Source organism: Halictus rubicundus, unplaced genomic scaffold (genome assembly GCF_050948215.1).
Source record: "Halictus rubicundus isolate RS-2024b unplaced genomic scaffold, iyHalRubi1_principal scaffold0029, whole genome shotgun sequence".
Lineage (NCBI taxonomy): Eukaryota > Metazoa > Arthropoda > Insecta > Hymenoptera > Halictidae > Halictus > Halictus rubicundus.
In genome coordinates this window covers 1,171,547-1,194,051 of record NW_027488570.1, presented here as the reverse complement: position 1 = coordinate 1,194,051, position 22,505 = coordinate 1,171,547, and the positions used below count along the sequence as shown (strand labels likewise).

At 43.9% G+C, this 22,505-nt stretch overlaps 4 protein-coding genes across 4 annotated transcripts; 1 reads left to right on the top strand and 3 right to left on the bottom strand.

Moving 5' to 3' along the window:
* Positions 1-595: 595 nt before the first annotated feature.
* Positions 596-1,724, bottom strand: LOC143363283 (uncharacterized). The gene is made up of 2 exons (XM_076803894.1): positions 1,678-1,724; positions 596-1,583 (listed from the first exon to the last, which is right to left on the bottom strand). Exons 1-2 carry the CDS (start codon positions 1,722-1,724, stop codon positions 596-598), a joined length of 1,035 nt encoding a protein of 344 aa, XP_076660009.1.
* Positions 1,725-2,324: 600 nt separating this feature from the next.
* On the bottom strand, positions 2,325-4,111 carry LOC143363282 (uncharacterized). The gene is made up of 2 exons (XM_076803892.1): positions 4,081-4,111; positions 2,325-3,745 (listed from the first exon to the last, which is right to left on the bottom strand). Exons 1-2 carry the CDS (start codon positions 4,109-4,111, stop codon positions 2,325-2,327), a joined length of 1,452 nt encoding a protein of 483 aa, XP_076660007.1.
* A 207-nt stretch (positions 4,112-4,318) lies between these two features.
* On the top strand, positions 4,319-15,279 carry LOC143363281 (uncharacterized). Its single transcript, XM_076803891.1, has 4 exons — positions 4,319-4,660; positions 11,720-14,024; positions 15,015-15,212; positions 15,275-15,279. Exons 1-4 carry the CDS (start codon positions 4,319-4,321, stop codon positions 15,277-15,279), a joined length of 2,850 nt encoding a protein of 949 aa, XP_076660006.1.
* A 2,381-nt stretch (positions 15,280-17,660) lies between these two features.
* Positions 17,661-19,702, bottom strand: LOC143363280 (uncharacterized). Its single transcript, XM_076803890.1, has 3 exons — positions 18,878-19,702; positions 17,781-17,845; positions 17,661-17,682 (listed from the first exon to the last, which is right to left on the bottom strand). The coding sequence occupies exons 1-3, from the start codon at positions 19,700-19,702 to the stop codon at positions 17,661-17,663; spliced, it is 912 nt and encodes a 303-aa protein (XP_076660005.1).
* Between the last annotated feature and the right edge of the window lie 2,803 nt (positions 19,703-22,505).

Sequence of the window (22,505 nt, the reverse complement as noted above, 5' to 3'; positions counted from 1 at the left end):
CGAAACCGAAATGATATAGCTAGACCGGTCCCACGACGCGCGACGTCTGAGCTACTATTTAACGATTTGAGAACTATTTCGCGATGTTGACGTTGAGAGATGAACAAACGATCTGATCGTCGACGAGTCGCGAGCGGTTTCTATCACCGCCGGAATGATGATTTGGCGGAATTTGAACCCGGGCCAATTAGAATTCTAATAGCGGCGTCGATAATCGATCCGGCGGTGGCAGCCTATGGCACGACTCGTCGTCGATCGACCGTCGATCTCGCGGCGACAATAGCACCTGCCAATAGCGGGGCGGCGCGGTGGATCTCGCGTTCGAGATCTGACGCCACGCGCAGCCAATCCCAAACATTCCGCCCGCCTCGTCATTCATTGACGAAACTGCGCAGCATGAATGGATCGGCAACGAGTGGCGGAGTAGAGTGAACAATGTGTCGTGCGTGAAAAAATGGAAATTTACAGTGAATCAAGTGAAGATGAGGTGAATGTACAGTGAGGATGAAGTGCATTAATGAGGTGAGTGAATTCTAATTACAATGGGCGGATGAGTTGAACCATTAGCCTAGAGTGAACTTAACCTAAAATGTGCCTACTGTGAATTTCGTTGTAGGCGAGGATCGGGAGAACCGCTCATCCGGTCAGTCTCGGAGGCCTCGCTCGTACCCCCTTCCCCATCGTCCGGTGGCAGCAAGGGAATTAGTTTGTGCACCGGCCGGAGGAATTGCGACGTGCCGGTGCGAACTGTCGCGACTCGAGTTGAAGCGTCTGGTCCCGGGTGCACGGTTACGACGCGAGCAAGCGGCCACTGCGTAGGCGGAAGAATTTCGCTTTTAATTAAAACAAGAGCTCCGGCCTTGATCCGGGCCTTATCCTGGAGCCATTTGACTCGAGGTTGCAGCGAGTTTAGATATTCCCGAGACCAGCGCTTCCAGAAATGCTGCTGCATCTGCTGCACGAGTTGCCACCGGTTTAAGCGAGACGCGGGAAGGTCCGCGAGGCTGGGCTCCGGGATCGCCGTAAGCGGTTCTCCGATCAGGAAGTGCCCAGGTGTAAGAGCCACTGGGTCCTCCGGGTCGTCGGACAAGGGCATTAAGGGCCTGGAATTGAGACAAGCCTCGATACCGGTCAGGAGCGTGGTCAGCTCCTCGAAGGTCAGTCGCTGCTCGCCGATGATCCTGCGGAGGTGGTGCTTCACGGACTTCACGGCAGCCTCCCAGATTCCGCCGAAGTGTGGAGCCGATGGGGGATTGAATTTCCAGCGGATGCCTTCACGAGAGGCTGCGGCGAAATGGCCTTCCCCCTGGTTCCCTGCTTCTCGAAGAAGTGCCCGGAGCTCGTGGTTGGCACCGACGAAATTCCGTCCGCAGTCGCTGTACAATTCGGCGCAGCGCCCTCGCCGTGCCGTGAACCGCCGTAGAGCGCCCAGGAATGCATCGGTGGACCCGTCGGACGCAGCGTCCAGATGCACAGCCTTCGTGGAAAGGCAGATGAAGACAGCGATGTATCCCTTCGAGGTACGCTGACCACGGCCACGACCGGCTCGGAGCTGGATTGGTCCCGCGTAATCAATCCCAGACCTGAAAAAGGGACGACATGGAGTCACTCGAGTTACCGGCAAGTTTCACATTTTTGTTAACGCCGTTTGTCCTCTCCAGCGTATGCAGGTGATACATCGCCTGATACAGGACTTGACCATTGGCCGACCCTTGAGTATCCATCACTCCTGCCGCAGAGTGGCGAGCGTCAGTTGAGTCCCCCCATGGAGGCATCGCCTGTGAGCCGCGTCAACCCACAACCTGGCCAAGGGTGAGTCATCGGGGAGTATGGCGGGATGCGTCCTGTCATAGGCGAGGTTGGCGACCTGAAGGCGGCCTCCAACACGCAGCACTCCGTCTGCATCCATAAACGGGCTGAGTTTAGCTAACCGGCTCTTGGCTGGGACTGGTTGGCCCTTCCTGAGCGCCCGAATCTCCTCCTCGAAATGTGAAGCCTGCTCCTGCCGCAAAAGGGTGAGTTGGCACGCGTGTACTTCCGAGGCTGAGAGGGTTGACTCTCCGTTTCTCCTTCCAGGAATCCAACGACGACACTAGGCCAGGACTCGGAGCAGGCGAGTCAGGTTAGAGAACCGCTCGATCATGGAACCGGATGGGCTCTCCAACCTGCGAACAACGTGGTGCACTGCGAGTTCAGCTCCCTCGTCGCTAGCCTCCGGATCCGATGAGGCCCGAGGGTGGCCGGGTGATGTGAGCCATCCGGGTCCTCGCCACCACAGATCGAAGCTCGGAAGCTCCGAAGGATACAGGCCTCGGGAAGCGCAGTCAGCCGGGTTCTCCGCGCTGCGGACGTGATGCCACTTGGCGAAGGGCGTCATCCGCTGAATTTCTGCGACTCGCAACGTATGTAGGCCAGCGGGAAGGATGACCCTGAATCCAGCTGAGGGCCACCGAAGAGTCGCTCCAGAGGTGTAGGTCGGCATCCTGCAGGTCGAGCACCTTGCTAACGTGCTGGACGAGTCGAGCTAGAAGGAAGGCGGCGCAGAGCTCTAGTCGGGGCAGCGAGACTCGTTTGAGCGGCGCGACCCTCGATTTGGCGATGATCAACGAGACGGTAGCTGCTCCCTCCTCGTTGACAGTGCGGGAGTATACGACGGCAGCGTAGGCGCGCTCCGATGCGTCGGCGAACCCGTGGATCTCGAGCGCCTGGTGGGGCCCGCGGATTCCGAGCCATCGAGGGACGCTGACGGTTTGGAGTGTCGGCAGCTGCTGTTGGAACTTCTGCCAGAGAAGTTCCTCCTTGTCGGGCAGTGGTGCGTCCCAGTCAACCTTCAGGAGCCATAAGGACTGCATCAGGACCTTGGCGACGATCGTGACCGGGGCTAGCCAGCCGAGCGGGTCGAATAGCTGAGCAGTACCGCTGAGCACAGATCGCTTTGTATATCCTGAGTTCCGGGTCGAGGCGGCAGCGGAGACCTGAAAGCAATCCAATGACGGGAGCCAGCGGATACCTAGGACGCTGTGAGACGTAGGAGAGTCCCATTCGACTATCCCCTTCCGTTCCTCGGGGGAGAGTCCTTCCAGGAGTTCCCTTGAGTTGGCTGCCCACTTCCGAAGAGGAAATCCGCCCGCCATGAGGAGCTCTCGAATTTCCTGCTGCTTGCTCCGAGCCTCGGGAAGGGAGTCAGCTCCGGTGAGGACGTCGTCCATGTAGATGTCCCTCTGGACGGCCTGCGAGCCTCGAGGGTACCGATGCTCTTCCAGTTGGGCGAGTTGGTGCAGGCAGCGAATAGCCAGGTAAGGAGCACAGGCGAGCCCGTAGGTTACGGTACTCAGCTCGTAATCTACGATGCCTTCCCGTTGTGCAGGTCTCCACACGATCCTCTGCCACCGTCGGTCCTCGGGATGAACGAGAATCTGCCGGTACATCTTCTCTATGTCAGCAGAGAAGACGAATCGGTGCCGACGCCACTTCAGCAGCACGTCCGCCAGATTCGGTAGCAGGTTCGGGCCCCGGAGGAGGAAGTCGTTGATAGACTTCCCGTTCGACGAGGGCATGGAGCCGTTAAAAACTACCCTCAGTTTGGTCGTAGTGCTGCTCTCCCGCAGCACCCCGTGATGAGGAAGGTAGTAGGTGTTCACATGAGCGGGAGATGTCGAGGACATGTGCCCAAGCGCCTCGTAGGTGGCCAGGAAGTCTTGGTAAGCTACCCTGAACTCCGTGGAACGACGAAACTTGGAACATACTATCACCACAAATTGTTACACCAAAAATCTTATTCGAAGAACTAACGAAGTACGAAGGACGTTACGAATTACCACTTCAAATCAACTATACGAATGTTCATTTGTATTATAAAATTCTACAGTTACATGTTTTATCAACCGAAGCCATAGTTATTTTTGCCATCAAAATACCTCTAGTTGACAAGAATTTATTTAATTTATACGAACTGATCCCTCTTCCGATGCAACACAACATTAGTAGCATCTTTTCCTATATTGAACCTCGACAACCCTTCTTATTAGTATCCCATTCCAAAACTTATTCCACATTCATAAAAGACCTGTCAAGTTGTACTGAGTATCTGGATCAACATTTTATCTGTCATGGTGTCCACATCAACAAAAGGACCGATCAAATCACGTGCGAAACACAACTCTTGTTTCCACAACTCGCAAGAATACTGAAAGATTGTCGAACGAGAACCTTCCAGGCTGAAGTGGAAACCTGGAAATATATAAAAAATAATCAATGGATCTACATACTACAACAACCCACTACTGTTACACTCCTGTGTGACAACAATCCCAACCACATGGAGGATATAGTACTACACCAAACTGGAATACTTCAATTGGAACCGTCCTGTAAAGGATACACGGATCTCTTCGTGTTGGAAACAACCAGCAGCTCAAGTCGGAACATATCACACTATGTACCAAAACTTGACATCACTACCGATGATTGCTGTCTCCTCAAACGAAGATTCAACAAGACGGTCCCGATCCAATTAACTCCGGTCAAATTAACGAACATAGACTTGACCGAATTAAGATATGCCAACAAAAAGCTAAGCGACTTTGATAAAATAGTAACGGACCAATTGAATAAACCATTTATAGTGCAACATACCAAATGGTACACTATTGGATTATCGGTTATCGGAGCGATAATATTTTTAATGGTCTGCATGAACTGTTGCCGTTGGATCGGTTGTTTAAATTTGTTGAAATGCGTATTTTGCTTTACAAAAAATCCGCGTAATGGCGATACCATTCCTCCGATGATAAAAAACTTTGTGAATTGCAACTTCCAACCGATGTACACTCGGAACACAACCTTACCCGGGATTTGGTCTCTTATGATCGAAATCGAGACGTCGCCCGTATAATATAAACCGTTCCAGAAGAACCACAGGGAGGCGCCCAATCAGCACGAACCCGAGGAAGAACCCCATCACGTAGGAGCACTACACCGTTGTAAATTGTATATAGTCATTTGCGTTAATTTATTTATATCCAATAAGCCATACATTTTTTTTTCTTTTTCTACTTCTCACTATTCTATCTTATACATATATTCTAGACCTCTCGAATAATTCCATATTTATACTTTACTAGCTGGTTCACATATATCATTTTTACTCCTCTAGCTACTGCGAAATATCTCATATGTTGATCTTAGCAAGTAAGCACCTATGTATATCGATCTAATAATCCTTTACTTATGTACACTTTTAGTTCTAACAAATTCATTCAAATATTGTAATCATTTTATAATTACGTTACTCAATTGTATTTCATTATATATTCATTTTGTATTATGTTTTATTATTAGTTCCGCGATTTAATTCTAAGACATTGCGTTCATCCTATTGAAGACTCCTTTTCTCATCGTCTTCAATTTTAATGGGGGGAGGTGTTGTATACCCGATAACCCTAGACTCTAGTTAAACACCAACGCATCATGATAATCATGCCATAGACACGTCAGCCAAAACCCTTGAATCATCAGAACCAAACAGACCCTTAGACTTTGTCTCTTCCACGCCATCCTTTCCACAACAAGCCTTTTCTACTCCCTTCCACATTTTCCTCTCGAAAGCTACATATATGTAGGAGCCCGTCGAAACAGAGTCAGAGCTTCTTCTTGCATATTTCAGTGCAGAAGGTTACATCGTTGTACCTTAAACTCGCCACCGTGTATACACTTAAATAAAACTCTTCTCGATTTTATTATAAACTGTTGTACTCGATTTCCAAACCCGGAATCCAACACTATTACTGTTGCTTATTAGACGTTACTTGTATTTATTAATATTTAAATATATAGCTTATGCTATATGTTTATTTCTGTGATATATATAGTAATAACTAGAATAATATTTTATCGACGCGATATTGACCTTTTCTTCAGCAGATTAAATCTACGTATGGTGACTTTTACCAACTTACTATGTATATATAAACTATATTGTAATGTATTCATTTTATAAACTAAGGTATACTTATTTTTCTTATATGTATTGTATACCATACACTGTGTTCAGGATTCAAGCGTTGGAATTCGGCGGCTATTGTCTTGGCGGGCGACCGCTGTTTCATACGGTTTTTGTCTCGTATGTCAACACGCGGCAAGAACGCGTGTCGCTCTCATTGACCGAATTTCAACGCTTGAATCCTTCAAATCGAGACAAACAAGGATTATCCGATTCGGGAGCACCAATCACGGTGCTCCACATTCGATGGTCCTTGTTATTTAAGGCACCTGCGCGTGCCTTCTCGCTCTCTTCATGTTCGCCTCTCGCATCGCTCTTGTAACTTTCGTCAGTCGTCAAGGTATATTCGAATAGTACTGTACTAGTTCTCGCGCCCGTTCGCTGATCTCTCGCGCTCACAAAATACTCGTTTGTATTTTTCTCGCGCTCTTTCGCGCCGCGTTCCGAGCCTTCTGCTTCGCGCCAAGATCTCCGTCGTCCGCGTCGAAGATTTCCGCCTCGCGACGGCACGTGCTCCGTGGCGTCCAAGATCTCCGTTCCGCGATCCGACGGCAGAAGTTTGCTCGCGCCAAGATCTCCGCTCGTCCGCCGGCTCGCGCTTCTCACGGCGCATTGTAATTGCGAGTACCATATTAAAAGTGCAGTTCCACCTTTAATCCTCGCTCTCTCTCTCTCTCTCTCTCTCTCTGTCTCAACCTCTCATTGACCCATCCAGTGGATTCGTTTGCGCGCTCAAATCTGAGTGGTCCCGGCAGCAGGCTGCTCCGACCGTCGGTCGACGCCGAAACACACTGTATTGTGACCATACACTTGTCAGAGTAGCAACCTAACCTATTACATAACATGGCTATATCACTCGGTGAACCACTTGTAAATCTATATTGAACTAATTTTATGTAGCCTAATTTCTTAATAATAAGATACTTAATATTGTGCATATGGCGAGTAAATCTTTTTATTCGATTAAATTTGTCTATTTAACGATTTTAAATTTCGAGCACGTGGCTTTGTACGAACACGTGTCAATGCACTTCAACACATTCAATTAACCTTTTAAACGACTTTTACGGGGTAAAGACCACTCGCACACGTTTTGTTATTTATTTCACTGCACTCTGCGTATGATTACCACTACTGACTGTTTTTATTTTTCTGAATTTCATGCATTTATCTCAGTTTAACTTCACATTCACGCACGTGGCTGTAATCTGTCGAGTACGTGTTTGACATTATGTACACATTATTTTTTTTAACCAAGATTAGAACGTACAGCTTAATTGTTTTTTATGAAATATGTAACTAACATATAAATCTGTTTGGGATTGGCTGAGCGTGACGACAGATCTCGCACGCGAGATCCACCGCGCCGCCCCACTATTGGCGGGTGCTCGTGTCGCCGCGAGATCGACGGTCGATCAACGGCGAGTCGTGCTGTTGCGTCGCAGTGTGGTGGAATAGGGATTTTGGTTGTGGGTTCGAGTGCCCGTGGAGCACTGAAGCGCTCTGCTCGTGGAAGTTAAGAAATAAACTTTGTACACAGAGTTAAAGGCGAAAAAACTGTTGTAGATTTTATTAGAAGATGTAACTCCCTCAGTTCTACAATGAGTTCTGTGTCATCCTGGAGCTTCGAATCCTTTTTCTAGCTTCTTCCTTCTCGTCTCGCTTCCTTAGCCAATAGGAAAATAGGGATCTTCTGGCTAGGCGTTGATTTGTCGGATCACTCGTCTTCCGGTTGCTGCTTGATGGTGATTGGTAGTGGATGGATCTTAATAGCGCACGCACGGGAGTGGGGTACGCATGAGGGTGAAGCCCCGCCAAAACAAGGGACGTGGGGCCATGTGGGACCGAACAAGAGAGAGGTCCGAGGGAGTTCCAAGAGGTCCTTGACTCAGAATTTATGACCTCTTGTCCTTAACTGATTCCGGACTTCGACTATCCCTAATTTATGTAGAATTGGAGAAGCTACTCTAAGAGGCTGCGTGACTTCCTCTAAATTCCGCAATTAGTCTCGCCGACTCGAATTTCGTCAAGGATCTCTATGGAACTCTCCCGGTCTTTCTTTACCTACTCTAAACAAATAAAATACGTATGTATGAAATACGCGATTACATCTTATATTTAAATTTGCCTCTCCGCGCCATTAATCGATGCTATATATATATCTAGCTATGTTCGCGTGGTCAACTGGCCACGCTACAGTGTCATAGGCTGTCGCCGCCGGATTGATTATCGACGCGATAATAGAAATTCTATTGGCCCGGGTTCAAATTCGGCAAGTCATCGTTCCGGCGGTGATAGGAAACCGCTCGCGGCTCGCCGACGACCAGATCGTTAGTTCATCTCAAACCGTTAACATCGCGAAATAGTTCCTCTCTTAAAATCGTTAGTAAGTAGCTAAGACGTCGCGCGTCGTGGGACCGGTCTAGCTACAGCGATTCGGTATCTGGATTCTCAGCCGCTCAGCTGACAATAATTCTGCAATTCTCTCGGTTTCATACATTTATTATAACCTGAAGTCCAACCTGTGGGCTTCACATTGTACATATTCTTTTGTAAAATTACTCAGTGTAAGTGACGACCGTTCGACGGTAGAATAAAGTGCTCGTCCCGCACAGCAGAGTTTATTTTCCGTCCCAATCCGTAACAAAATCTGATATACAAAATCTCTAATTAATATAAATCGAGTATAATATTAATTGTAATGATACGTACACTCTGCACCACGAGAGAACCGTACCGTTTCGCGCAGCTCGACTGGCCGCGGAAGGCGCTGCGAACCTCACAACTCCCACTCCACCATCCACTCCCCACTGTGACTTTCATATACGCGGTGTGCCTATTCCCACCTATTCCTATTCGCACTATTCCTACCGACACTTCACGTATACCTATTCCTACCGCGACCGGTCAAATGACCGGTCTTTAGCACAACTTATATTTTTTAATATAGAATGAAGATAATAGCCAATTTGACAGTATAAAAATATAGTTTCTTTTATTTAGGAGTATATAATGTATATTTTATTCGTTTTCACCGCATAATATTTCGTTTACTATACCCTGTTTGGCCTGATGTTCCCCTAAAAATATTATGAATAGGTGCTCTTCCAGGATTAGACCCTTCTTTTACTTCTTGCCAAACAGTTCCGTCTACAGCAGTTTCGAAGACGTCTAGGCATCTCCTTCGGCTATGATTTTATTTATTTTACAGCCATAGTAGATAAGACGGTGTAAGAAAATCCGAGGTTCTCGACCGCTTCGGATACCAATCAGGCAAATAAACACCGCGAGGCCGATAGGCGAGCGAGAACTGTAAACACTTTGAAGGGCCGTAAAGCAGTCCCTGGAAGGCACTTTTCGGCTAAAATCATGCCACAACTGCATTACGTTTCGTTTGTAACGACTTTATAGTTTCGGAATTGAGTCTTTGAAAGAATACTATTACAAAAAGATATAAATCGTTCTACCGGTCAAATGACCGGTCGTGGTAGGTAAGACAGACTACAAATTTTTCTTAGAAAATAAACAATAAAAAAAGAATTAAATATTGAAAAATGTATTATACACATATTTTAGGAAAAGTCGTGAAGTTCAAAGGCGATTCAATTACGTTGTACATAGGAAATTCTAATCGAAATTTTAAAAACGATCATTTGACCGGTTGCGGTAGGAATAGTGTTAATGAAACGGATTAGCATGGAAGTATAGGGTATAGGAAATCGTGACCATTTGCATATATAATGAAATATCTAATTAAATATTTGAAATTTTATTTAATTGCAAACATAATAAATAATCTGTACATTATGTACACACATTATTATTAACATTCACATATGTTTACTATTTACAAAAGACTAGACTACACTATTTATAAAAAAACACAACTATTTACAGACTAGACTACACTATTTACAAAAACACACTACTACTTACAGACTAGACTACACTATTTACAAAAAAACACAACTATTTACGTACTAGACTAGACTATTTACAGAAAACTATATACAACAAGAAACTTTGCGACGAAACGGCGAAATCCGCGTTCCGTCGCAAGCTCGCACAACGGACCCAAGTGCGAGCCAATCCGCAACCGTCCCGAGCGCGAACCAATCGGAGCACGCCGCCGCTTCGCGAACATTTCGCGAGACGGCGCGCTCCTCGTAGTCCGCGCTTTCTCCATAAATATCGGAGCAAACCGCGGTTAGTTCGGAGTTGGCTGGGAGCTGCTCAGCGGGAACCATCCCGAGCTCCTGACCACTCGCAGCCGCGTGTGAACACGCATACTACGGCTTCTTCCGTGTGTGTGTGCGAGCACGCTGGTGCTAGGTGGGACACGTACTACGGCTTCTTCCGTGTGCGTGCGACACCAGTACCGCGAGGAAGTCTCGAGTGAGCAGACGGACGGGAGCAGTGTCTCCGGGCGCTACTGCTCGTCGCGCGCTCCAGCTCTCTCCCCCCTTCCCGATTCCTTTCCGCCGATCCTGCGAAATTCGCTCACCGGTCCGCGACCAGGCGTCTCGTCACATTCGTGACAGTCCTCGTCGGATCGCAGCCGCGTCTGGAGCTCGTCCTGTACGAGCCACGACGTTGGTGACGGGAAGCTCGTTCTCTGGGAACGTCCCAGATAGCACGCGACGTCTTAAAGACGTCTGTTTTACGTCCATTTTTGGTCTGAACGTCTTACGTCCTAAAAAGACGTCTTTAAGACGTCTTTCCCGAGACGTCGTTTTTACGTCCGAAATAAGACGTCTTAAAGACGTCTTTTACGAGACGTCGTTTTTACGTCCGAAATAAGACGCCTTTAAGACGTCTTTCCCGAGACGTTTCATTTCAGACATCCTTAAAGATCTTTTTCGAGACTAAATAAATGGAATTTGTTCGAGATATATATTGTGATAAGGACCAGTTTACTTTACAGTGACTAAAATACTGGTTTTTAATTTTACTATTTCTAGGAATGACAAAAAAATTAATTTTCAAAATATCATTTATTATAAACACATGGATGATTATTATATATAATGGGTACATTAGGTACAATACAATCGTATTATATACGTATAAAACTAATATATGTTAGCGCCAATATGTTTCGGGCCCAATCAGGGACGGCTGCCGATGCTTTGAGCGGCGACCTCTGAGAGTCGGCCGATGCTTTGACCGGCGACCTTTGAGAGTCGGCCGATGCCTTGAGCGGCGACCTGTGAGAGTCGGACGATGCTTTGACCGGCGACCTCTGAGAGTCGGCCGATGCTTTGACCGGCGACCTCTGAGAGTCGGCTGATGCCTTGAGCGGCGACCTCTGAGAGTCGGCCGACGCTTTGAAATAGGTGACAGAGACACCGATCCCTAATTTCCGATTGCCGACGCTACCGTTGACGCGACGTCATCGGTGACGTGTCGGATGAAGAAACAATCGAGATGATTTCGGGGCGGATCTGGCCACGGAGTGGGGAAGGCAAGCATGCCTTCCGGTAAGAGGACTGTGGGAGACCGCTCAGCACTTACCCCAGAACCGCTGGACGATACGGGTTTCGATACAACTCTGACATCAGAAGTGGGATAGTGAATCCTTAAACCCACGTGGTAAAGTCTTTACGTATCGGTAGTCCTGACCATATAGTATCGGTAGTTCGTAGTGTTACGGCATATCAAATACCTACAATGGAATCCGCGAATAGTGAGTCACCCATTGACGTACTTGTTCGTCAGGTGTTAGAAAAGATAGGCGCGAGTGTTGCTGCGTGTAGTACGGCCGGTGGCTCTGGTACACAGACACAGACGCCTAACCTGGTAGAAGTGGTACCCGAATTTAATGGCAGCGGCTGGGGAGAAGATGCAAACGCGTGGTGCGAATTAGTTGAAGAAATTACGAAGCACCATTCTGGCCAACGACGGCTTTGTCTTGCAACCCATGCAATGAGAGGATCTGCGATGAAGTGGTACCAGGAATGGAAAGGACAACCTCGCACCTGGGACAAATTTAAAGAAGATTTGTGTAATGTGTTTGTGTCCGAGAAAAAACTTCATGAGAAACTATTGCGTGCGGTTACTTATACCAGCGACTCGGCCGTTACGTATGCAGAATACGCGCGTACTAAACTATCTCATCTGGAGCAAACTCGCATTAATTTCAAGGTTGATGAGTTGGTAGAACTGATTGTGGGGGCAATTACGAACGAGGGGGTACGTCAATCGGTGATCAATGGACAATACAAATCCACGTCAGACCTGATTGTAGGCCAGGCGCAATTCACAAAGTCCTCCAAAAATAGAAGACCTACAGAAGAATTTGTGAATCGTTTCCAAGACCAGCGACCACCGAGAAAACGATGCTTCACGTGTGATGAGCCGGGTCATCTTAGACACGAATGCCCCACAAAGAAGAAATCATTGACTCATAATGATATATCCAGCAGAGTTCCCGTGTGTAAATTTTGCTCGAAACGGGGACACGAAGAAGCCAATTGTTGGGCCAAGCAACGTCTACCGGCTAGAAATCGGGAGAGTCAGAGAGCCGAGGCAAACGTTTGCAGTGAGAAGAACAGTCACACAACGCCTGTGCTAATTAAGGACGTATTAGTGCATTGTTTATTTGACAGTGGTGCGGATTGTTCTCTTATTAAAGAGGACACAGCTCAACGGGTGTGCGTTAATGTTGTTCCGTATGGTACTTCCGTGCGGGGGTTAGGAGGTGCAAAAGTGACCACGGTAGGGCGCACCACCGCTGTGATACAAACGGAAGATGTTGCTGTAGAACTAGACTTCTTCGTTATAAAAAACGTGGACATGGTTTACGACGTGATCGTTGGACGGAATGTCCTACGATACCAGGACCTGCAGATGGTGACAGACGCCAACGGTAGCAGACTGCAACGGATCAACAGCCCTCCTCTGGATCAGGAGAGGACTGTCCAATGCTGTAATATCGTTGAAGCCTGCGACGAGGAGGTTCGTGAGCCACTAGAGAGACTGCTGCAGAATTATCAGCATCTGGTTTCGTCAGAAGATACCTCCCGGTGTGTAACGACAGGCGAGCTGACGATTCGCACAAAAGGGGAGCAGGTAGTAAGTTACCATCCGTACCGGTTGTCCTATACCGAAAGGGAGAAGGTACGTACCATTGTCGACGATTTATTGCGGAGTAAGGTAATACGAGAAAGTGTTTCTCCCTTTGCTAGTCCGATTATTTTAGTAAAAAAGAAAAACGGGAAAGATAGAATGTGCGTGGACTACCGCGCACTGAATAGAAGCACAATTAAAGACCGTTATCCGCTGCCCTTAATTGACGACCAATTAGATCGGTTAGGTAGGGGGAAGTACTTTACCACGTTAGACATGGCATCCGGGTTTCATCAGATCCCGATTGCCGACGATTCAATAGAAAAGACTGCTTTCGTGACCCCGGACGGTCACTATGAGTATTTGCGCATGCCGTTCGGACTGTGTAACGCCCCGGCCGTATTTCAGCGGGCCATAAATAAAGCTTTAGGTAACCTCCGAAATACTGTTGCACTTGTGTATTTAGATGACATCCTCATACCGTCACAGACGATTGAAGAGGGGTTTGTAAATCTGGAAAAGGTCTTGGACGCACTATCAACCGCCGGTTTTACTTTGAATATTGAGAAATGCAGTTTTTTTAAAAAATCCATAGAGTATCTAGGACGCGAAATTTCTGCTGACGGTATACGTCCTGGGAAAAGTAAATTGAAGGCATTAATTGATTCGCCAGTTCCTAGTAACGTTAAACAAATCCGACAATTTATGGGTTTGGCAAGTTATTTCCGCAAATTTGTTCCAGAATTTGCATCGCGAACATCTTGCATAACAAGATTGGTTAAACAAGGAGAACCGTGGAACTGGGGGCCGGAACAAGACCGAGCGCGTTGTTACGTCATCGAAAAACTTAGTTCGCAACCTCTGTTAACCATTTTTGACCCTACACGAGAAACCGAACTACACACGGATGCTAGCTCTCTGGGTTACGGCGCGATATTATTTCAGAGCGTCCAAGGTAATCTTAGAGTAGTTGCATATTTTAGCCGTCGTACAACGCCCGAAGAATCGCGGTACCATTCATATGAGTTAGAAACTCTAGCCATTGTAAACGCATTAAAGTATTTTAGGGTGTATCTACTAGGTATTAAATTTAAGTTGGTTACGGATTGTAATGCAGTGAAAGCCTCCAGCACAAAAAAAGATTTACTACCACGTATTGCTCGGTGGTGGATATATCTTCAGGATTTCACGTTTGATCTCGAGTATAGGAAAGGGAAACAGATCGAGCACGTAGATTTCTTGAGTCGGAATCCGCCGAAAGATTATCGAGCCCTGGTCATTTGCGAAGGCTCTTGGTTAGAAATTGCACAGAATAATGACGAGGAGACACAAACTTTAATGAAACGTGTTCGAGCCGAAGAATCCGTATGTAGTGACTATGATATAAGACAGAATTTATTGTGCCGAAAAATCCAAAGAGATACCGGGCGTGTTATCTACCGAAACTATGTACCGAAGGGCAGTAGGATTGGACTACTTAGGCTATACCATGACGAGAATTGCCACGTAGGCTGCGAGAAAACACTTGACCGAATCACGCAAAAGTATTGGTTCCCACGAATGAGACACTTCGTGCGAAAATATATTGACCATTGTATCACATGTACTGTAGCAAAACGACATTCTGGTCCCAGACAGGGGTTTCTGCATTCTATCGAAAAACTACCAATTCCATTCGACACCATACACTGCGACTGTGTAGGCCCTTTTAACGAGTCGAAAGATGGCTATAAACACATTATGATTATTGTAGATGCTTTCACAAAATATTTACAACTCGTGCCATTAAAGTCCTTGAGTGGGCCTGAAACCCTTCAGGTATTCCGAGAACGTCTCACTTTGTTTGGTACGCCACGGCAAGTAGTTTTAGACCGGGCCACTAATTTCACTTATAAATCGTTGAAACAGTTTTTCGAGAGCCATGGCGTACATTTACATCTTATAGCCACAGGCGCGCCTAGAGCAAACGGACAAGCCGAACGTTACGTATCTACCATTGTTAATTTACTGACTGCAGAACTGTCTAGGGGTACAGAATGGCCGAGCAAGCTTTCGAAGATTCAGTTGTCTCTAAATACGACTATACAGAAGTCAACTGGGTTTTCACCTACCCGGTTATTGTTCGGAGTGGAGCGCAGCGCAGGTAATGCGGTAGTAGCTGAGAGGCAATTGCCGGATATGGAAGAACGAATAGATTTGAATCAGGATAGAACTCTTGCGGCGAGTAGATTAAAAAAAAATGCGGAATTGCAAAATGTTAATTTTAACAAAAAACGTAGAAACAATGGTATTTATAAGGTTGGAGATACGGTTTTTGTGCGCCCAGCAGACACTCGACGAGCGAAACTAGAAAATAAATTTGTCGGTCCGTTTACAATTTTGAAAACATTGGAAAATGATAGATTCGAGATAATAGGAAAGAGTGGAAAATCACAAATAGCCCCGAAAGATCGCCTACGACCCTGGAAAGGCGAATGGTCTGGTGATTGCGAATCGGAGAGTGAGCGTGAACCGTGTTAGCGTATGTTAACTAAAATAGATATAAAATCGTACAGCAACGAAATGATACTAGACTAGTGTAGCTTAACAATGTTATTATTATTATTCTTACTAGTATTGTCGGTACTCCTACTATTCCTATTATTACCATTACTTTCAGTATTTATTATTAGCTTCTCCTTTAAATTCTGTTCACCATTCACATTTTTTTTTACTTACTATTTTTGTTCACAAATTTGTCATTAAATATTTTACCTTCCTATCGAAATTATGTCGTACGTTTATTTCTTTTCAACCTCTAAACCTGAATGGGAAACGTCTTTGTTATTGTATGGTTGAGACTGGGTCCGGGTACAGGATGCGTCCGCTGAGACTGGGTCCGTGTACAGGATGCGTCTTTGTTATCTTGTGTTGAGACTGGGTCCGGGTACAGGATGCGTCCGCTGAGACTGGGTCCGTGTACAGGATGCGTCTTTGTTATCTTGTGTTGAGACTGGGTCCGGGTACAGGATGCGTCCGCTGAGACTGGGTCCGTGTACAGGGTGCGTCTCTGTTATCGTGTGTTGAGACTGGGTCCGGGTACAGGATGCGTCCGCTGAGACTGGATTCGTGTACAGGATGCGTCTCTGTTATTGTGTGTTGAGACTGGGTCCGGGCACGGGATGCGTCCGCTGAGACTGGGTCCTTGTGCAGGATGCGCCTTTGTTATTCGTGATGAGACTGGGTCTGTGTAGGGGATTCGTCCCTGTTGCCTTGTGGAAAGACTGTGATGGGAAGGAATCTGAGCGATGCATGTTTACTGATAATGATTCTGGTGTTGAAAATGTGGCCATTAATTCGGCGTAATGATTGCGGGAAACGTATGAAAGTATTCTGTGTGGCTTCGAAACGCCTGTATTTCGACGCTTCTCGAGAGCGTGAAGCAGGTCAGTCTGGCCGTGTTAGCGCCAATATGTTTCGGGCCCAATCAGGGACGGCTGCCGATGCTTTGAGCGGCGACCTCTGAGAGTCGGCCGATGCTTTGACCGGCGACCTTTGAGAGTCGGCCGATGCCTTGAGCGGCGACCTCTGAGAGTCGGCCGATGCTTTGACCGGCGACCTCTGAGAGTCGGCCGATGCTTTGACCGGCGACCTCTGAGAGTCGGCTGATGCCTTGAGCGGCGACCTCTGAGAGTCGGCCGACGCTTTGAAATAGGTGACAGAGACACCGATCCCTAATTGCCGATTGCCGACGCTACCGTTGACGCGACGTCATCGGTGACGTGTCGGATGAAGAAACAATCGAGATGATTTCGGGGCGGATCTGGCCACGGAGTGGGGAAGGCAAGCATGCCTTCCGGTAAGAGGACTGTGGGAGACCGCTCAGCACTTACCCCAGAACCGCTGGACGATACGGGTTTCGATACAACTCTGACATATATGTATTTATTTATAACAATTTGTGATTATGTATATATATATATACGCACTGCCTGTCAAAATTATGTGGACACTTCCTTAATTCTTATAACTATTTTTTAACACTGTAGCTCACAAGATTTTGAATCTCCTACCTTCTCTGCAATATTCCTTATAGAATATCTCTACTGTAATTATTTGCGAACGCATTTCTACACTTCATTCAGTTCTGTTCGTGTCCATCATGCTTTCACAAGTATTTAAACTGAATTGACAGATCACAGTCATCGCAACGCTCTTATCTAAGGTTCCTTCGTTTGGAATCATGTTTATATATGTTATATTATTATTAACGACAGACCTCACTCAAACGATGCAATCATTGTAAACTACTAGAGAAAAGCTTTACAAACTGTACATACGCAACGCAATATAACGCAGTTTTCCACCCACCGAATAGACGTTTATTTATTTAGGAAAATTAAATAACTAAATTGTTAATTGAGTACTATTATAGAATACATTACATATATATTCGCAATAGAATTTAGCAATAAATATTGTTTAATAATAAAAATATACATTATATATCACAAATCCGCTCCTTTTTCCGCCTTTCCTTCTGACGCCGCCGAATAGATCGGTACCTCGGATCATGAGGTATGCATCTGTCTCGTTTTGTTTGACGTCGATACTAGTCCTGTCGCTGCATGTACCTGAAAACAATAATCATGGTTAATTATTGATAGAAAATAATTAAACAATTAGCACAATAATACTTTGTATGTTAACATACAATTTTTTATTTGCATACCTAACTCGTTTAGTAATTTCAACGCCGGTGCCGAAAGCAACACCGAATCCGAAACCGACATGATTCTACAAATTACATTTTTCAAATTTGCGTTACAAGCCCAAACAAAAAATGTTGTGAAACGGAACTTAACAAATTTTAATAATATGTATTATTTCGATTCTTCATAACTGTTTTAAACAAAATCGATAAATAACAGTTTCAAACAGTTATTTATAATAATTTATAATAAAATGGGTAAACTTCCATACCACCCAAATGAGGTGTTACCCGCTGGCACGTTACTGTTTTTTTTTTTTAACATGGGTAGTTCGCCAGTAGCCCTATAATCCCACAATTTGACTGGCTTTTTATATAACACAACAGCAATAATGTTACAGTTGGCTAGGACAGATGTAATTATAGTAAGCGTATGTACAGAAAGTTACACTTCACCGATTTCCATGATTTTTAAATGTGATATAGTCAGTTCTAGAGATATTTGCGAAAAACTTTATTTGCTACTACTGTAAGAAATCCTAGGCAGCGACGACATCGCTGGAAAAACCCAGAAAGTCGTAAAACGATTACCGCTTGTCCCTTGCTCCGTGCGGCGGCCAGCAGGCAATTCATGAAACGGATTCATTAATGAATTGCAGTAGCAGCAAAAGTTTTTCACAAATACCTTGAAAAATAATGCCGAGCAGCGGTAACATATGTGTACATATAGAACACAAAAATTGTTCAAAATATTGAGTTTTACAACATACTTATATAAATTTTATCAAAATCGGTAAGGTGCATCCTTTCATGCAATGCTTGCCATAATTATTACGTATGTATATGCATACGTGCTAAAAGTGCTGAAACTAGATACTACAATATAAAAGAAAAATATCCGAACATACGTACTTATTTATGAGGAACAATTAATGTAGCAATGGGAAAAGGATAATCTTGGTTTGAAATTCTAATTTCACATATTTTTGGAAAACATCCGTAATATTGAAAATTTCCAAAGGTCCAAAACAAGGAGATTCTACTAAGAAAATTCCAAAATTAGATGATTTGCAGGGACTCTCATAAAAATCTTTTAAATTTGAAAATTGTCTACCAACTATTTTGCAGAGGTCTTCCGAAAATATTACATTTTCTACAATAATGATATGACCATTCCTAAGAAAACAACAATTATCTGGACTACTAGTTTTTAAACTGAAATGCTGGAAATCAACGCGCTTGAATTGTTTTGTAGCAATTATATTCGATATTAATGGCCCTATGAGATGTTCATTTTTAAAAATTGGAAATTTTGTACAATGATCCTTGTCTTCATTAAAAACATTGCACTTCTCTTTATGCCTCTTAACTATTTGCTCCAATATTTTATCGTTTTTACGGATGGATTTTAAAATTGATTGTAAAAAATTTTCAAAATGAAATGCACTGAAATTTTCAAGAGGCCCATGATTTTTTACATCCTCCGTAATGTGCAGGAGATTGTGCACATTATGAGACATATTCTGGGCCCCATACAACATTTTAAATGTTTTTACGAAATAATGTAATAATTTCGAAGCATACTCAATAATGCCAAAATGTTTTGAATTAGATAAAATTGTTATTGCTAGATGCAACGAAAGAAAATTTAAATATTTGTCTTTCCTTAAATTGTTTAACAAAACTGCTGGTCCGGTATAAAGAAGAAATTGTCTAAATTCAGTTGCTTTCCATCGTTTCAGTTCATTTAAACTTCGTGGTTTTCTATTGAATTCCAACGGAATACATTTTGTTAAAGAAACTAATGAATTTGATATACTAGAAAATTGTGAATTTGAAATTTTCGTGGATGGTTTGCCACAGCACCATAAATTTAAAAGTAATTTTTTCATTACACCTAAACAAATTAGGTGCATATAATCTAAGGGAAAAGAATCGATCATATCAATATTTGGAATTCTTTGCAAAATACTTGTTCCGGTATGATGGTCATCATCAACTTTTGATCTAAATTCAAGATTAGTTCTACATCTAATACTATTCAAATCTGTAAAACATACCCTGCTCTCGATAAAATCTCCTTCTATGTGACATTTGGTACAAGAATGATATCCCGCATGACCTTTTACGCATTTAATAAAAGATTTTGCAGGAGCATCACAAATAAAAGATTTTACGTGCAAATGATACAAATGTTCGTTAATTATAAATCCACTATTTACAAGTATTATTGCCTCCTCAACGAAATCGAATAAAAAACTGTTGACGTCTGCTGGCTTTTGATAGCCATGATAAATTCCAACCATTTCTACATTTTTATACTCTGCGAGGCAACAGAGAATGGGATAAACTTGACTACTAGAACTTTTTGACAAAGGAAGACCGTCAACACAAACGTTAATAGGGATTTTATTATTTTTAAAACAAGAAATGTCTATATATTTACAAAGATTTAATATGGCATTCTTTATACCAAAATGGTAATAATGCCCTGGCTCAATTTGTTTAGTAATAATATTATTTTTACATGTTTGTAAAAGAGTTCTGCCATCCGTTGGCAAGTTACTTGGAATGGGCTTCTTTAGTATTGCCAGTAAACCGTTAATCGCGACGTGTGGAATATTATGTTTTATAGCCCAGTCTGCTAAAAGAACATGAACATTTGTATTACTACTGTCTGTTGCTAAACTGCGCATTGAGTCGGTGAAATTTGGAGTTTCATTCTCTGTCGACGAATCCGAATAAATAAGTACATTGTTTTCATGTATACTTAGGGATGTCGCGTATAATGTATCATCGGGCATAATTATGCCCGATGGAGCAGAAGCTTCTTGATGAGTAGCATCGTTCGATAGACGCGAAGATCTTTTAGCACGCATATAATATTTTTCCATTTTCCGTTTGCCAGTCATGTTTAAATGAGTAATAATAAATATAAAGTAAAAACTTACCTGAAATGGAAATAACAAATTCCTCCAACACTGCTGTTGAGAATATAAGATTTTATTGCAAGAGTGTTATACCTCTTGTTATACCTTTGCTGAGTAATTCGATGTGGCGGCCTGTGCAACGAGCACACCGACGAACCACCAGATACATAGTATGCGCGGCGGCGACCATCCTCGGGAAACGAAACACGCGAAGATCGGTTCCGAGGTCGATCGTCGTTTGTAAAATAATCGAATGGCGAGACAAAAGTTCGGACAAACGAATGCAAACGACGAACATTCGCTCGCGTACGCTGGAACAGGACGGTCGACGATCCGTACAAATAACGAACCATACATATCAACGAGCCTCATTTAGTCTCATTTATTTCACCCGAGATCCACATAGACAAGTAAGTATTTTTATTGCTATTATTTGTTACCATTAGTGTTTTCTCTTACGCTTTTTCGCTATATATTTTTTTTTATATAATCCTGTGAACTACAATACAGTGAAATCTCGTTGTATGTACCGCCGTTATTTTTACCTACACGAATACGAAATCGGACAATGTTGTGGCCGCAACGGCTCTCGAGCTTCTTCGTTGGAAACGTAAAGTTGGCACTGTTATACAACGAGATTTCACTGTATTCAGTCATGCTACACAAATTTTGACTGTATTTTCCAATTCTAGGCAACTACAGAATGGAGATGAAAACGTGGACAGTGGTACAATTTATAGAGGATGGCAGCGTAGAGGCTGTTCCGTCCAGGTGGTTAGAGGGCGAGAATTGTTATTGGCCACCGTACCAAAGGGCACGTTTAATCACAGCCCTTAAAAAAATGGAGGCCAGTAGCAATTTATGGTCCAAATATAAAGTAAAAATTTTTAAAAATAGCACTTTCGGTAAGTTACAACTATTATACACCATAAATGTACAATTTAAATAATAACGATTGTAACGCTTCCCTTTAATGCTTCTAGATAACTACTTGAAGGCCAGAAGGAAAGCAAGGGACGCGGAGGAAACAAGTGATCTGCAATCGGAGGCAGAATCACTGCGAATGAAGAGAAAGAGGCCATCTAACATATTTAGAGATGATAGTACCTCCTCTGATGAGGAAGCAGTTGCATTTTGTCCACCTCCAGAATTAAAAAAACAGAGGAACATTGGTATGAATACAAAAGGAAGCATAGCTCTATAAAACATTATGTACAGGTCATCCTTTCGAACATTTATTGAAATAGAGTAGTCCAATATAACCAATTAGTGTAGTAAATTAATCACTGATGATACCTATAATGCTTTTTGGATTTTTCATACCCAAGATCACACGAAGGTCATATACAATATTGTATAATATGTCATTGAAGAGGTCGTCACCCCTACTATTACATCGCGATAAAAAAAAAATATATAGTTGCATTAAAAAAAGTGATGATCTTGATATCTAGAAAAAATGACCTTGAAACAAGTTATTTCCAAATCATTGTATTGCCCCTTCGGTTAGGTTAATATTGTCCTATAACAACTTCTTCTATTATTAACACTAAGCGAGATGTTCAAGGTGGTCAAGTTAGCTTGGACACCCTGTATTACATTCATAGTTATACATCATTCTGTTTCTGTAATTAGTATATCTTTTTAATCAAAACATTTTCTTTTCAGCCGCTTGTTCGCAGTTTATTACTGAGGAATCGCAGGGGGAAGCGGTTCCAGTAAATTATGATGAGCAGTGCAGTACTGGTAAGTTAAGAAAAATATTTTAGAAATAAATAAGTTCATTTAAAAAAATATAATATCTAACAAATAATCA

What these genes read in the sequence shown, in the direction of transcription:
- LOC143363280 (XM_076803890.1), bottom strand. Translation starts at nt 19,702, where the DNA reads ATGATCGATTCTTTTCCCTTAGATTATATGCACCTAATTTGTTTAGGT. An exon ending in CGGAAGACCTCTGCAAAATA is followed by an intron (nt 17,846 to 18,877) that starts GTTGGTAGACAA and finishes TGTAATTTGTAG; the next exon opens with AATCATGTCGGTTTCGGATT. An exon ending in GAAATTACTAAACGAGTTAG is followed by an intron (nt 17,683 to 17,780) that starts GTATGCAAATAA and finishes TATTGTTTTCAG; the next exon opens with GTACATGCAGCGACAGGACT.
- LOC143363282 (XM_076803892.1), bottom strand. Translation starts at nt 4,111, where the DNA reads ATGACAGATAAAATGTTGATCCAGATACTCA. An exon ending in AATGTTGATCCAGATACTCA is followed by an intron (nt 3,746 to 4,080) that starts GTACAACTTGAC and finishes TTGTGGTGATAG; the next exon opens with TATGTTCCAAGTTTCGTCGT.
- LOC143363283 (XM_076803894.1), bottom strand. Translation starts at nt 1,724, where the DNA reads ATGGATACTCAAGGGTCGGCCAATGGTCAAGTCCTGTATCAGGCGAT. An exon ending in CAAGTCCTGTATCAGGCGAT is followed by an intron (nt 1,584 to 1,677) that starts GTATCACCTGCA and finishes TCCCTTTTTCAG; the next exon opens with GTCTGGGATTGATTACGCGG.
- LOC143363281 (XM_076803891.1), top strand. Translation starts at nt 4,319, where the DNA reads ATGGAGGATATAGTACTACACCAAACTGGAATACTTCAATTGGAACCG. An exon ending in GGTACACTATTGGATTATCG is followed by an intron (nt 4,661 to 11,719) that starts GTTATCGGAGCG and finishes CTTGTTCGTCAG; the next exon opens with GTGTTAGAAAAGATAGGCGC. An exon ending in ATTATTTCAGAGCGTCCAAG is followed by an intron (nt 14,025 to 15,014) that starts GTAATCTTAGAG and finishes TACATCTTATAG; the next exon opens with CCACAGGCGCGCCTAGAGCA.